We start from the raw sequence: 16,629 nt of genomic DNA on the forward strand, positions 1-16,629 counted from the left end.
GCTCACTATACACTATGTTATCTTCAACATCTGATAACGGTGAATTATCTGAACAATATGATTAAATCTAATTGGTAAAATAATGCAATCAGAGCAGGTGCATCACATTTCTAGGAGGATAAATAAGAAAAAAATGCCTGGAATAACATGGGTCCAGGCTGGTTTGTATACATCCATTCTGCCATAGACATTCACTTTGAGTTCTTATCTCCATTCTGTCTTTACTGCTCACAATTAGGCGGCACGGTGGCTCGGTGGGTAGCCCTGTCGCCTCACAGCAAGAAGGTCCTGGGTTCGATCCCCAGGTAGAGCGGTCCAGGTCCTTTCTGTGTGGAGGTGAATTGTCCATCCAAGATTTGAACTGATGAAGCTTGTGTAACCAGTAACTACCTGTCCTGTCATGAATGTAACCAAAGTGTGTTAAACATGATGTTAAAATCATAATAAATAATTTAAAAAAAATATGAAATACTGCTCACAGTTGCAAACATGGCAGACTCTTTTGACAAATAGCTCAAGTCTGTAGATATTATTGCTGTGGGGAGAAAAAGCAATCTACATACTGTTTGGTATGTAGTATTTTTTATTGTGCTAAATGACTGATGTAGGTGCAGGTTTGAGGACACCTAACAACTTCATGTGGATTAAGTAGGAAATAAATTATTCATTTTTTTTTTTTTTTTTCCATTTTTCCAATTCATTTGTCATGTTTCTATTCGGCATGTCAACTTTAATTCCATTTATAATGCAACACATGCCACATGTGTATCTGTCTTAGTTTCATATTGGTTCCCTTCAACACTATAGAGTTTGTTGTTTTAGCAGGACGTCAGACAGCTTTCTTAAACGTCAGAACGTGGACATAATTTTGCAACAATTTTTTTGAATCCTCTCTTCAGCTGTCAAAAAGCGCTGATAACTGGCAGGTATGAGCAAGCATCAGTGGAAAAAAAACAACTAATAAAGCTATTTTGACAGTGGATGTCCGCCTTCTGACAGTTGAATTAATGCACTATGGCTATGACCAGCTTATAATTCTGCTTTCCTCAGATATTAGCATCAGCTAGCACTTTAAATGTGTCGTATCCCAAAATTGATATTTTGTTTAGTAGCCTGTGACATGGATTATTAGATGGTTTGTATTTTTCTTAAAGTGGGTTGACCTTGTAGTCCTTCTTTATTGACTTAAGCTCGTGCTTGTTCAGGTAACAAATGTTATTTATTTTCTCTTTTTCTCATTCTTTCAACTGGCTCATAATCACAAATAAAAAAAAACTAGGAAGCTGAACTAGGTTCCTGGTATTATATTATAATATTATTATATTATATTAATAATATTATTCAATATTATTATTTAATACAATGAATTATGTGGACAGCATGGTAGTGTTAGTGGGTAGAGCTGTCGCCTCACAGCAAGAAGGGCCTTGGTTTGATTCTCCAACTGGTGGTCAGAGTCATTTCTATATGGATTTTGCATTAGTTCCCTGTGTTCGTGTGGGTTTCCTCCGGGTGCTCCGGTCTCCTCTTACAAGTCCCAACACATGCAGTCAGGATAACCGGAGCTACTAAAAACTGCCCTGTTTATGTGTGTGTCTGCCCTGTGATTGGTGACTTGTCAGGTGTGTTTCTGCCTTTCGCCCAGTTAATGAGACTCACTATGACCCTATCCAGAATAAGGTAAAACAGACTAATGAAATATTATTTAAACAAAATAATTAAATGTTTTGTGACTCAGAAAAAGGGGTTGACTTTATCTACTTTACAGATGTGTTAGAAAATGTAATCTTTATTGTGCACATCAGTGTGACTGGCTGTAACCCAGTACTAGGTAAAAAGGCATTTTTAACTGAAGCTTAATAAAGGCTTATTTAACAGAAGCTCATTTTTTAGTTGGCAAACATATTTAGTGTGATCGTTTGCTGTCATTGGTCTAAGAGTCACACAAGACTCTGCTGCAATCAAGAAAACTCAAAGTGAGGGCCTTATACCAATGCTAGCTTATGGCTTTTAGCTGTATGCAGTTAGGCAGGTGTCTGTCTGTGCATTGTCAACCTAATCTCTGAATCTGCTGAATTACTCTAGGGATTTAGATCAAACCAACAGGGTCAGCTTGCTGACTAGTGCACTTAATGTCTTATGTACAAAGAAATCCTACTCAAATAACGCATGGCAAGGTTTGCTGGATCACTTTCTATTTTTTGTCCAAACATTAGTCAATGTTTAAGATATTAACTTGCCAGCTAGCTAACATAAATGAGCTACTTTCAAAGTGGAAGCCATTGAAATAGTGGCCACGTACAGTTCCTCTTTTTAGCTTTAGTTTTTTTTGGAGCATTTAAAACAGCATTCATAACAACCTGATAGTTTATGGTCACTAAGTCAGTGGTGAATAGTGAATTCTAACCATTTGCATCTAACCATTTGCTTCAAAAGTCTTCACTTACAAGAATAAATTATAATTCAAGATATTTTACTTTCTGTCTGACCAAAGCAAACGTGAATCCCAACAGAAATGTAAAGTTTACCTTCACTTAAAAGCTCAGCTAGTGTCTGCATAACATTTCAATCACAATATGCAAGTAGCCATTGTTGCCTTTAAATACATTGTATCCCTTTTAACCTGCAACTCTAGCAAACCAGGTGGTAAGGTCAAAAAGTACTGCAAGTTTAAAGCCTTTTGTGCATGGGTAGTACTCTGGGCCAAATGGCCTGTTGTTCCTAAAAAAACTGTTCATAAAATATTGTTTATATTTTTTTTGGTATTACATTTTGTATTTTGTAAAGGGTTGTGTATAATGTATACACTTTCAAGCCCTTCCACATCTAGTTCTAAATAGCTCAGTTACACATTTGTGCACAGAATAATTGTAAACAGTGTTTATCTACAAATGCACCCTGTAATTAGACCAACCAAACGTGATTATACTGAACACTGCCCTCAATTGATTAATAGTAAATGACCACTTGTTTCAAAACATACGATGATGCTAAAGCCCAGACCATATAATAATATAAATGAAACTTAGAAGTTTAAGACTAAATAGAATTAAGATCTTTATGGGTCAGAATTGTAAATAGTTTCATTTTTATAAGCTTTAAATTTTGTAATAAGGCATAAAGTAAAACAACAAAACAGAAATGTTCTTTTTCTGTAATTTTGGCTACCATTTATTCAGAACTGTGTTTTGATTAGCGATGTATACTTACCAATTTTGCTTGTTTCCCCTTTGTCTGTAGATCCTATCAAGACAGCACAAGGCTCCCTGTCCCTCAAGGCCTACAGGCTGACCCCTAAACTCATGGATATTTACAAAGAAAAAGACTTCTCTTCAGAAGGGTATGTAACTCACACACACACGTAACAGATGAAAGCAGAAAGTCTACTTGTTTATTCATGTAATCAAAATTGTATTTACCTAATGTAATTTTTTTTTTATTAAAGCAGCCTAACTGCTTCGTATCAGAGTCATTGGTAAATCTGTTGTCAGGTGCATGTGGGTGTTAACATTGTTTGAATTGGTTGTCTGACCCTTCTAATTAATACTTGGACCCCCACCCACACGCGCGCACACACACACGCAACAGGAGGTGGGGGTTGCTAGTTAGGTAACTGTACGTTCAGGCAAAACTATATATAAATGTGACCCACCCCTTAATTGACACTGTATAATTCACACTCTTGTGTGAATTATATGTGCTTTAACCCTCATTGCTTTTGATAATTGACAAATTAGCACTGGTGTGAAATGATCACAGGTTTGGTTGGCAGTAACATGACAAGGTCATTTATGCTCAAGCTGTGATCAGACTCAGTAGACAGCGGGATGCTAAAGACCTGATATTTTTTTTTTTTTGCCTGATTAACTCATGACCGACGCTGCTAAATTATGAAACTTGATCTTTTTTTTCTTAAAAACAAAATTCTACTGAGACTGTGTGTCTATAATGGCAACTAGTAATGCTTGGTTTGGAACGGATAAAAAAATAGAAATCTGCAAATTGGCACCAGTAAGAATACCTGTTTCCTAGCTTTTGAGAGGTCTTAGTTGCAAAATACGCTGAACTGCAAACAGCATATTTATAGCTGTGTTTTGTGTACACGTTCTACAAGGCTGAAACGACATCATCATACTAGTTGTAGATGAACTGAAGCTGAAAAGCCTAAATCAAAGTCAAAATCTAGATTACAATTTTAAGATGTGGTTTGCAAAACATATTGTCCATCACGTTGGCTTAGTCATTAGTAGCTTTTTAGAAGTTCAGTGGGAAATAGTTCTAACCTATATTGAATATTGTTTTAATTACATGGTACCTACAAAATATGCCTGGTGGTGCCTGATGGATGATTTAAAGTGGCATCACACATCGCATGCACACACACATTCTCACACCACAACAAATAAAGACTTGTTTTAGACCTTGATTTAAACCAGTAAAAGATTTATTGATTTATGACAATGTATTCTAAAAGGCATGGTGGGCGGCACGGTGACTCGGTGGGTAGCACTGTTGCCTCACAGCAAGAAGGTCCTGGGTTCAATCCCCAGGTGGGGCAGTCTGGGTTCTTTATGTGTGGAGTTTGCATGTTCTCCCCGTGTCTGCGTGGGTTTCCTCCGGTAGCTCCGGTTTCCTTTCACAGTTCAAAGACACAATTGTCCAGGACTGTGTACGATATAACCTTGTGTAATGAGTAACTACCGTTCCGGTCATGAATGTTACTATAGTGTAAAACAAGACGTTAAAATACCAAGGCATGGTAAGTTATGGAAAGGTAGAAGTAGTTACTATTAATAGCATTAATAAAAGCAGACACTTAATAGTTCATGAACTGAACTGCAAGGGAAAACATACAGAATCAGTCTCAATGCAAAAACCTCATAAAATGTCAACAGGACCCAGAGGATGTGTAATATAGTACTTCTGACCACTGGAATGATTCGCTGCACTAATAATAACAGTCCTTCTGTGGCTGTCTGCATTCAGTTTAAAATGTTGATGCATACCTACAAAGCCAAAAATAAACAAGAGAACTAAGGTAGAGTGCCACGCAACCTTTGAGCCACAAATTTTGCTTGTCTTGATCCACCACTAAGAACTTGAGAAAGACAAGCTTTGATGCTATTTTCTGTATTCCATTGTGTGGAATGAACATCCCGTCAGGCCATCTTCAAGAGCCGATTAAAGGCCCACCTTATTACTGAGCACTTAAATTGAAACTAATATGTGCTTACTAATCTTTTATACATCAAAAAACCCACACAAGCCAAAAAACCTTTGACCTGCACCTTTGTTCTAACATGGTTTTGGCAGATTTGTGTTCTTAGACCATTGTCTACTTCCATACTAGAGTAAAGAAAATGTTTACTGAGGAGGCACTTCTGTTAGCTGTTCTGAATAGGAGTGTCTGCTAAATGTTGAAATTGGACATGTATTTTTTTTCCCCAATCAATTACATATGCCATTTATGTGTTTCGGGTATAGGGTAATTCTTTAAAGGCTTTATATTGGTGTAGATGCTTGTCAGTAAGGAAATGTGTTTTGTGTCTCCTGTCAGGCTGAAGAAAGCGAGTATGGGCTATGAGAACATGTTTGAGGAAGTTCCCATCATCATCAAGAACTCTCACCTCGTTAATGTGCTGCTGTGGGAGCTGGAGGATAAGTCTACCGTAGCAGATAAACATGAGCTGCTCAGCCTCGCCAGCTGGTTTGTACCTCAAAACACCAACACACTCCTGCATGCTTTGGTTGGGTATAACAAAGATATTCACTGGTAATAACATGCGTAACAATACAAGGTGAAGCGAAGATGTAAAGTCATCAAAAGCATAAGCTGGAATTTTAGCTAAATTGTTTAAGTGGTTGGGTGAGGTATACTTTAACTAATTTAGCTGCGTCTACTCATGATTATTTTACAGGTGCGTATCTATACTTTTTTCATATATAAATCTGAATTTTTAGATTGTGTTTGTAGGTTTTAAATAAAATAAACAGTAGAATAAGTAAACAATAAATTACACTTGGTAAGGTGTTTTGCTTTGGCTCTGTTGCAGTCTGGAAACTGATTTGGCAACAGCATATAATTTTAATTATCAAATGATTTGACCTCTCATTGCTCTTTTGGTGGAAGCAACGTTTGAAGATTCGACCATCTGGATAAAACTGTTATCTTATTGATGAGGTCATTTAGTAGAAAAACAGATTGATTTGCAGTGGCCTTTCTTTTTAAACCCTTTAAAAGAACAACATACACAACCAGGCCTGGTGAATGCTTTTACAGCCCCTTAACAAATCTTGATTTCCAATTGTAGTGGATCAAGAACAGGTCTCTTAGTGTGTGACACACATGTACTTGCTGTACTAATAAACTAGCCAGCTAAGCATTTTTTGTGTCTGAAGAAGGGTTCATAAATAGAGCATGAATGGACTTGATTCTTGTTGATTTCTCTTAGAACATCGAGGTGAAAAGTTAACCTAAATGTACTTGATCCTGTATACAGTTAGCTAATGCATCTTAATAGCGTTTGCCTATAAACAGATAGACCAGCAACGCTCTATTATCAGCACAAAAAGTCAAGTGCAGTATTGGTATTGATAGTAAAGAATTGACAATTACAACCTCACAAGTACATTATATGGCCATAAGTATGTGAACGTCTAACTATAACATTTTTAGAGATCTTTTTCTAAAACAGTTGGTAAAGATGCAAATAGGAGGACCTACTTCATATTAATGTTACTCTTCAATCTTCTTAAAAGGCACACTAGCACCGAGATTCTGAACTTCGAGGTTCGATACTCGCCGTTGCCACCGGTCGCCATCTAGCGGGCATAATTGGCAGTGCCTGCAGCAGACTCTAATTGGCTACCATGTCTGTCAGGGCAGGATGACCGGACTATGTGGGTGGGGTCTTCTAATGCTGTGCGAGGACCCTGATTAGCAGATAGAGGCGTCTGTGCAGAAGCATAAGTGAAAAAAAAAAAGGGTCTGCTAAGGACTGCGCACAGGTTGGAGGAGGCGTGAGCAGGAAATATACCTTAATAATCGGGGCTCCCCAGCAGCGGAAGACAAATTGACTACGCTAAATCAGGAGAAAAATGGGAGAAAATGCATAAATAAATAGGGAAAAAAAGTAATTTGTAAATTCACATTTACTCGTATTTGAACAGAAAATGTATAAAGACAAGCATTTCATATTTAACCTCATAAAAAACTTTTATCTGAAATATCTCCAGCAATTTTTACAAAGTTGAAACATGCAATTTAGCACTAGAAATGTTGTAAAATGCAAACAGATTATGCAGTTGTGCTGGTATAAAAGCTACATCCAAGAAAAGCCTTATTAATCATGAGCACAAATCCAATCCTAATTAGCCATGATTTAATCTGCTAATTTGACCATTGCGTTATGGCTGTGTATTTCTACAGTGGGTATTTAAATGCATGTGTGTTGTGCACCCTCATGCCCTTCCTTTAAGAATTAGTATTTGTCAAGTAGGTGCATTCTTTTAAGTGCTAAACAAAGCTGCCAAGGCTGCCTTTTATCTATGAAAATATTTGATGGATCTAAATGAAGGGAGACAAATGAAAAAGCTGAAATTCCCTTTATAGTCTCCTGGTAGACACTGGGAGTCTGCTTCAATTGCACTTGAAAGGGAGGAAAAAAGTACAATTTAAACTTCACAAAAATCATCACATGGATCATGGCTGCACAGAACACAATTAACAAAATAAAAAATGCTAATTGGAAAATGAACATCTCATGAGTACACTACTAAATTAAAAAACGGAATGAAATGAAAAAGCACACAAGCTGATACCTGTGAGCAATTGTCTGTATCAGATTGATTGATTTATCTCTGGCCTGTTGGGATGCAGAAGTTAAACTGGCAAAATGGAATACTCTCATATATAAAACAGATTCCTTTGTAATTAAAGTTTTCAGAAGCTTTCTGACTAAAACTCTTTGTGATTTTCACCTTTATGAGCATAAAAAAAAAAATTAGAGATGAACAGCTAAAAAAGTGTTGAAGCTTTGTGGCTTGCAAATAAAGCTTAAATGAATTACCTTTATTGGTTGGATAACTTCACATTAGGGCTGAAAGATTTTTATTAATGATGTGCCAGCCTCTAAAAGTTACAAGAAGAAGAAGTTTGTTTGGTAGAACTCTGGAAACATAAGCTAGCCAGTTTTTGTGCCTTAATTTATTAAAATAAAGGAAGAGAAAATGTATGATATGCACTATACAGGGTGAAATACAGAACATGTCCAGTGCTTTTGTAAGTAAACTTGCTTTTCAAAATGTTAAATGAACAATTATTTTGCTTTTGCTTGTTTAAATAAAATTAGGTGCCAAATTAAGACTATTAGAACGTAATTTACCATCTAAACAGGCTCCTCATGAGCAAGCTTTTCATTGCACACTGCACTCTTGATGTTTGACGCACCTTGACATTTCAAAACAACTGACGGCATCACCAGTGCTGTTTTTTACCCTACTTACTTTATAAGATTGCAGTACAGATCAGCCAAAGTAAATATTTTTTGCCAATTTGGGGCTTATTTTTTTTTCTATTTGGTACAGCAAGGGGCCAATTGGGACACAGAATGATCTGTTTTAGCTCTAACCTTCCTTCTTGTTGCGTTATCAATGCATGAGATCTTCTGTTGTTGTGAGCTGTAAGAAATGTATTTAAATAAATACTTTGCATCTGCAAGAATATACAGATGATTCAAAAAGTGTTCAGACCCCTTGGCTATTTGCACACTTTGTGTTGTAGATTTGAATTTGAATGAGTATAATTGTCATTTTTAGTCATAAATCTACACTTAATCACCCATGATGACAACTGGAAAACATTTTTAGAGTTACTGTATATATATATATAACTGATGTCTTTTATTCATAAATACTGTATATTCTTTGCTGTGACATTTAAAATGGTGGTTTGGGACATGCCATTTCTTTCATTATCCTAGAGATGTGTCTAGAACTCAATAGGAATACACGCAATTTAAATTGATTAGGCACAGTTTAGAAAGACACTTTCCTTGGTCAGTAAGGGCCCACAACTTACACTGCATTGTCAGGATCTCCGCTATTCATTGTGGGATCTAAGTCTAAGTTTTGACCTCATGTTTTGGCCTCAAGTGGCCTCAATAAGAAATTGAAGAAGAGGCATGACAACCTTGAATCTTCAAGTTGGTTGTCCAGTCATTTGGGCATGTGGCAAGAAGTGCCCTGGTCTGGGAGGTAAAAGTGAAACAAATGGTCACTCAAATAGTTCTCGAAACGTCCTGTGCAGAGATAGGAGAACCTGTTGGATAGACAAGAATCTATGAATATCTCCATAAATAAGGCCTTCATGGCAGAGTGGCATGACGGAAGCCTTTTGGAGGTTGCTTAAGGACTTTCTTTGCAGCACAGCAGGCAATATGTCTGGCAGAAAAACAGGTACTGTTACCATCCCTGCTTTGAAACATGGTGGTGGCAGCATCAGGCTATAGGGGTGCTTCTCAGTGACAGGAAGAAGGTCCTGGGTTTGATTCCCAGGTGGGGTGGTCTGGGTCCTTTCTGTGTGGAGTTTGCATGTTCTCCCTGTGTCTGCGTGTGTTTCCTCCGGGTTTTCCGGTTTCCTCCCACAGTCCAAAGACATGCAAGTGAGGTGAATTGGAGATGCTAAATTGTCCAGGACCGTGTTTGATATAACCTTGTGAACTGATGAACCTTGTGTAATGAGTAACTACTAGGGCTGGGTATCGCCACTAATTTCCTGGATCGATTCGATTCGATTCACAAGGTCCCGATTCGATTCGATTTCCGATTCGATTCTATTTTGATTCACCACAGTTAGGCATATTTGAGTTAGGTTTTTTTAAACAGGTTTTGTTTAAATATGTAAAGATGTTCAGAGAACGAATGTGATAATTGTACAAAGAACACTCATTATTAAAAATATTTGTGTATTTTGTTTACATAAATAATTAATCCAAAACAGAAAACAGTAACATTCATTTTTATTATGTCTGACACACTACAACATTGTAAATGTAATGTAAACATACACCTGGCTGTTGAACAGCTTATGCCAAGTTTACACTACACGACTTTCTGATTTGCCGGGTCGCTGTACAGTTCACACTACACGACTCACAGGTGATAGGGGGGTTTTACACTACACCATCTATCTCCAACTGAAATCACAGGCGAGCTTCTCTGGTCTCCAAAACTACGTTTTGTCACGAAAACACACGTGAGAAGTGATGAAAGGTTTAATGACACCACGTCCAAACATGCACATCAACAAGTAGCGAGAGATCAAAGTTTGTGCGCTGATGTAGAAAAAAGGAGAAAAATAAAGGAATCTGAGTGGATTTGGCAACACGAGCAGCATGGATCGTTCTGTAGTGAGTTGGAGGTTAATAAATATTTTGTTTTGTAGAGAACAATCAGGTCAGAAATACTGTAAAACTATATTACGCCCCTGTCCCACCTGTTTACAACCTCCCCCCTGTGTTTCCCTTCGCTGTTTCTCACATTGATTGAGAGCCGAGTTTTGATCGCAGAGCGAACACCGAGTTCCTCCCGAACCTAGCGCTGACCCGTCGCCGAGCGAAAATCAGGGCAAAAATCGTGTAGTGTGAACCAGGCATAACTTGAGCTTCTGCCATGCTGAACTGATGTGCAGGTCAGATCTCGTTGCATGAAAAAACACTGGCTGGTCACGCGAAATTAAAGGGGTAACAGATTTCCGTGTACACCGTAAAAAGGGGCGTATTTAAAAGATCGATCTCGCGTTTATATGAATCGATATCGGATCGTTCAAATAAAGAACGATTCGAATCGAAAAATCTATTTTATAAACCCACCCCTAGTAACTACCGTGTCTGTCATGAATGTAACCAAAAGTGTAAAACATGACATGAAAATCCTAATAAACAATAAACAAACTCAGTGACTGGAAGACTGGCAGCATTTTTCTGTGCCTCAGCTCTCATCAAATACAGGAACCCTCAAAGAAAACCACCATAGTGCTGGTGCATAAACTCAGACTGAAGCAACATCACACCTTTTATTAGCTAAAGCAACACTGGATCTTCAGGTTCTCCACAGATCTTTGAGGGGTTTTTAGTTTGTTCTTGGGCTAGTAAAGAACTTTCAGAGATATGCCCCGAAGATGGTAGTTGACAGATGCTTGCTGTTCAAGCTAAGAGCTTAAAGGGATCTGCCATAAAAATGAAATAATCTGCCTAAATCTAAGTGTACAAAGCTTTTAAAGATCAGTCTAATAAAATCTCCAAAACATTTTACTTTAAGTGTAGATTGATGGTTAAAATGTTGATTATATCTATTTAAAATCGAATCCACGATACAATAAAGCATGCAAAAAGTCAAGAAGTAAATACTCTAAATCCTAAAGTGCTCGTTATTTTTTTTTACATGCTTTATGGCTTGCTATTTACCCCTCTGTTTATCTTATCTTTGGTCACACTGTCTCACTTTCTTATGAGTGGGATAGTAGGAAAGCGTGCAGCCATGGCAGATTTATCAGTAGCTTTGCTGTAGCATTCATTTTCCTCTGTTGCTTTGCTCCTTCCACATCTGTTTAAGTTATCTCTCTTCTTTGGTTTCCACAGTAACAGCAGGCTGCAAACACTGGACCACTGCAGCTCAGCTAGTACAATACCGCCCTGTCTTTTTCCTGTTCTTTTTACGCATTCCCCCTGCCTTAACCCCCCCCCTGTCTTCCCTGAGGGCTCACATCAAATCAGCTCTCTTCATCTAGGGCTAAATTGAATTCCTTTTCTTTTCTGGGTGAAGTAAAAAAGAAGTATGAGTTTTACAGTGCGTAACAGGGTGGAGGGAATAGTGCTGCGTTGGGTGGTGCTGGGAGACTCTGTAAATCTGGCTTAGCTAAAAAGAAGAATGTAGCGTTCAACTGTAGCTTTAATTTTAAATGAGCTTGCCTTGCTAGTGGGGCCCACTATGTTTACGTAGCCCATTTTTGAGTACAGTAGCATTTGCATTTATTTCTTTAAAAACATAAATTTGCAATATATTAAATGTAATAATTATTATTCTATAACTTTGTTTTAGGTATATAGATTAGATTATAGTTTTTTTTTATTAATAAATATTATTTGGATCAAATTAGTTATCTCAGCAATTCCATGAGATTTTTTATCTTAGTATTGTTTAGGATCTTTAAACACTAGATCGTTTAACACAACTGGCCCATATATTGCTTATTAAATTCTGGCTTTGTGTGGAAAATGATTGCATTTGAATTGTGTATGCACAGATTAATTTAGCTGTTTGTCTCTGTTTTCCGTAGTCTTGCTGTGTACTCAAGTTGCATCATATTGTTTTTCTTATTGTAACTGCAGGAAAACGCCGTTGAAAGGTGGTTGCTCTTTGATTAAAAATTAAAAATTATAGAATAGCTGCCACTAGCAAGCAACTCAACTTTATCCTTACAGTGCTCTCAAATCTAGAGCTCGGATTCTGTTCTGATTGATTCTATTGCTGGGTGATTGCAACAGTGACTTGCCTTGATCAATAAAATGAACAGGTCTTAACAGTAGGTACTTTCTTTTTTAGAAATAAAAATGCATTGTTCTTACTTTTTAACATGTTATCCCAATGTCTGTCTTACATAGTAGTTGAATATACACAGATCAGCCATAACATTAAAACCACTTCTTTGTGTCTACACTCACTGTCCATTTAATCAGCTCCACTTACCATATAGAAGCACTTTGTAGTTCTACAATTACTGACTGTCATTGTCACTGCAGTGCTGAGAATGATCCACCACCTAAACAATACCTACTCTGTGGTGGTCCTGTGGGGGCCATTAAAGAACAGGGTGAAAGCAGGCTAAAAAAAGATATGTAGAGAAACAGATGGACTGCAGTCAGTAATTGTAGAACTACAAAGTGCTTCTATATGGTAAGTGGAGCTGATAAAATGTACAGTGAGTGTAGAAAACAAGGAGGTAGTTTTAACGTGATCTGTGTATATTCAACTACTATGTAAGACAGACATTGGGATAACATGTTAAAAAGTAAGAACAATGCATTTTTATTTCTAAAAAAAGAAAGTACCTACTGTTAAGACCTGTTCATTTTATTGATCAAGGCAAGTCACTGTTGCAATCACCCAGCAATAGAATCAATCAGAACAGAATTCGAGCCCTAGATTTGAGAGCACTGTAAGGATAAAGTTGAGTTGCTTGCTAGTTGGCTGATCAGTGTACGTCTACTTCTACTCTATATATACATTGAAATGAATACTTAGTTCCATGGTAAGTGTTGTTTATGATGTGTTGTTAGATGCCAATTTTGAGGTAAAAGTAAAAACATCTAGTTTGGTTGACACATACTCATGGGCTTTATTATTCATATGTCTCAGTACCTGCTGGAACATCCTTTTGCTTTGATAATAAATGTCAGTGGCAATCAAAAGATGATTGGACTTCATGAGTGGACTTCACAATGCATGCCACTCTTGACCAAGAAGCACAGATAGGGTTGGCTAGATTATGCCAGACTGAGTTTGGATATGCCTACAGTGTTCTGGGACACAGTTATGAAGTGACAAATTAAAACCTAAACTGTTTGGCCATATGGATCAGCTTTTTCCTCTGGTGCAAGATATGTGAGGCTTATGACCATTCCTACACTTAACTATAGAGAAGGGTCAGTAACAATGTAGGAATCTTTTCCATGTGACTGGTAGCATGGATACAGTGAAATACCAAGGTGTTTTGGAGGAATTTTAAGCCTTTTGTGGTGAAATTGAACCTTGGCGATAACTAGACTATTGTTCCAATAAAGGGAATCAATCCTAGAATATGCTGAAGTGGCCTTCTCAGCCTCCAGATTTAACTCCTATAGAAAATCTTTGGTGGGATTTAAAGAAAGCAGTTACAGCATAAACCTCAGTAAGCTTAGCTTAGAGGTTATCAAAAGGAAGAAGGATTTTCCACCAAGTACTGAGACTGGAGGTAAAACAATAGTGCACATGCACTGTTTGTACAAATGTCAAGTGATCTAGATGTTTTTCATTTCAACTTAAAATTATCTCAACTTACATTTCTGATATTGCTTGTATGTAGTTCTACACGCGTCACCATAATACCTTTTAATGAGGGGATGAATATTCACAAGTGCATATGTATGTATGTGTGTATACGTATACTGTAGAGTATGTATTAAAGTATGTTTAATGTGTATACGTACTACATACTGTAGAATTGTTTATAATACTGTTGTAATAATTGTTTTTCTAATTTTATGATGTTCTCTTTGACATTTTATGTAAATATTAGTTTTGTTTTATTAGACAATTTTTCAGAATGTTAAAGGCATTGTAAAGTGTTAAGACATAAATCAACCCCACAAGCAACTGTGCATTAATTTTGTGCCCAAGCAGATACAAAATCTGTTTCTGTATACTGGTATACTATAAGGACGTGGGTGAGTGAGTGTGTGTGTAATCTAGCTTGTGTGGGAGAGTGTATTCCGAGCTCATTGAAGACTGAATAATGAGGTTCATGGGAAAAGATGGAGGTCATATTGGGATCCCTGCCCTCATTCATCAGAGCTGGCACACCACGACAGAAAGCCTCTTCAGAAACATTAAAAAAGACCCTCCTTCTAGGGCCACACTCATACATACACACACTTGCTTACTTTTCTGCTAAACCTGCAGAGCCAGCAAACTTTATAATTTCCCTGGTAGAGGCAGCAACATACACATATTTCACTTTCCTACCTTGGATACCTTTTTGTTTTACTTTACAGTCCTGCAAAAAAACAGCATTATTGCATTGTATTTGAAGCTGTTTGGACATAAAAAGCTACTTTAACACCTGTCCATCTACTAAGTCTGAATCAAAACAGTTAAATATACAGGTGCTGGTCATAAAATTAGAATATCATGAAAAAGTTGATTTATTTCAGTAATTCCATTCAAAAAGTGAAACTTGTATATTATATTCATTCATTACACACAGACTGATATATTTCAAATGTTTATTTCTTTTAATGTTGATGATTATAACTGACAACTAATGAAAACCCCAAATTCAGTATCTCAGAAAATTAGAATATTGTGACAAGGTACAATATTGAAGACACCTGGTGCCACACTCTAATCAGCTAATTATCTCAAAACACCTGCAAAGGCCTTTAAATGGTCTCTCAGTCTAGTTCTGTAGGCTACACAATCATGGGGAAGACTGCTGACTTGACAGTTGTTCAAAAGACGACCATTGACACCTTGCACAAGGAGGGCAAGACACAAAAGGTCATTGCTAAAGAGGCTGGCTGTTCACAGAGCTCTATGTCCAAGCACATCAATAGAGAGGCGAAGGGAAGGAAAAGATGTGGTAGAAAAGTATACAAGCAATAGGTATAACCGCACCCTGGAGAGGATTGTGAAACAAAACCCATTCAAAAATGTGGGGGAGATTCACAAAGAGTGGACTGCAGCTGGAGTCAGTGCTTCAAGAACCACCACGCACAGACATATGCAAGACATGGGTTTCAGCTGTCGCATTCCTTGTGTCAAGCCACTCTTGAACAAGAGACAGCGTCAGAAGCGTCTCGCCTGGGCTAGGACTGGACTGCTGCTGAGTGGTCCAAAGTTATGTTCTCTGATGAAAGTAAATTTTGCATTACTTTTGGAAATCAAGGTCCCAGAGTCTGGAGGAAGAGAGGAGAGGCACAGAATCCATGTTGCTTGAGGTCCAGTGTCAAGTTTCCACAGTCAGTGATGGTTTGGAGTGCCATGTCATCTGCTGGTGTTGGTCCACTGTGTTTTCTGAGGTCCAAGGTCAACGCAGCCGTCTACCAGGAAATTTTAGAGCACTTCATGCTTCCTGCTGCTGACCAACTTTATGGAGATGCAGATTTCATTTTCCAACAGGACTTGGCACCTGCACACAGTGCCAAAGCTACCAGTACCTGGTTTAAGGACCATGGTATCCCTGTTAATTGGCCAGCAAACTCGCCTGACCTTAACCCCATAGAAAATCTATGGGGTATTGTGAAGAGGAAGATGCGATATGCCAGACCCAACAATTCAGAAGAGCTGAAGGCCACTATCAGAGCAACCTGGGCTCTCATAACACCTGAGCAGTGCCACAGACTGATGGACTCCATGCCACGCCGCATTGCTGCAGTAATCCAGGCAAAAGGAGCCCCAACTAAGTATTGAGTGCTGTACATGCTCATACTTTTCATGTTCATACTTTTCAGTTGGCCAACATTTCTAAAAATCCTTTTTTTGTATTGGTCTTAAGTAATATTCTAATTTTCTGAGATACTGAATTTGGGGTTTTCATTAGTTGTCAGTTATAATCATCAACATTAAAAGAAATAAACATTTGGAATATATCAGTCTGTGTGTAATGAATGAATGTAATATACAAGTTTCACTTTTTGAATGGAATTACTGAAATAAATCAATTTTTTCATGATATTCTAATTTTATGACCAGCACCTGTATATATTCTTTATATAGACAAAAACGCTTTTTTCTTTTTTGTAATGTTTTAGGCTTGATTTTACTTACATTTTTGTATATGTATATACATCAAATGCTGTCACTTATGTAGCT

General features: G+C 37.5%; 1 protein-coding gene across 1 annotated transcript in view; it reads left to right on the plus strand.

The window, feature by feature from the left end:
* Positions 1-16,629, plus strand: part of eif3hb (eukaryotic translation initiation factor 3, subunit H, b) — an 86,953-nt gene that overhangs the window by 56,558 nt on the left and 13,766 nt on the right. The window contains exons 4-5 of the mRNA XM_063013170.1: positions 3,241-3,340; positions 5,558-5,707. Coding sequence (XP_062869240.1) covers positions 3,241-3,340; positions 5,558-5,707 — 250 coding nt within the window. The remainder of the gene's footprint in view (positions 1-3,240; positions 3,341-5,557; positions 5,708-16,629) is intronic.

This window comes from Trichomycterus rosablanca, chromosome 2 (genome assembly GCF_030014385.1).
Source record: "Trichomycterus rosablanca isolate fTriRos1 chromosome 2, fTriRos1.hap1, whole genome shotgun sequence".
Taxonomy (NCBI): domain Eukaryota; kingdom Metazoa; phylum Chordata; class Actinopteri; order Siluriformes; family Trichomycteridae; genus Trichomycterus; species Trichomycterus rosablanca.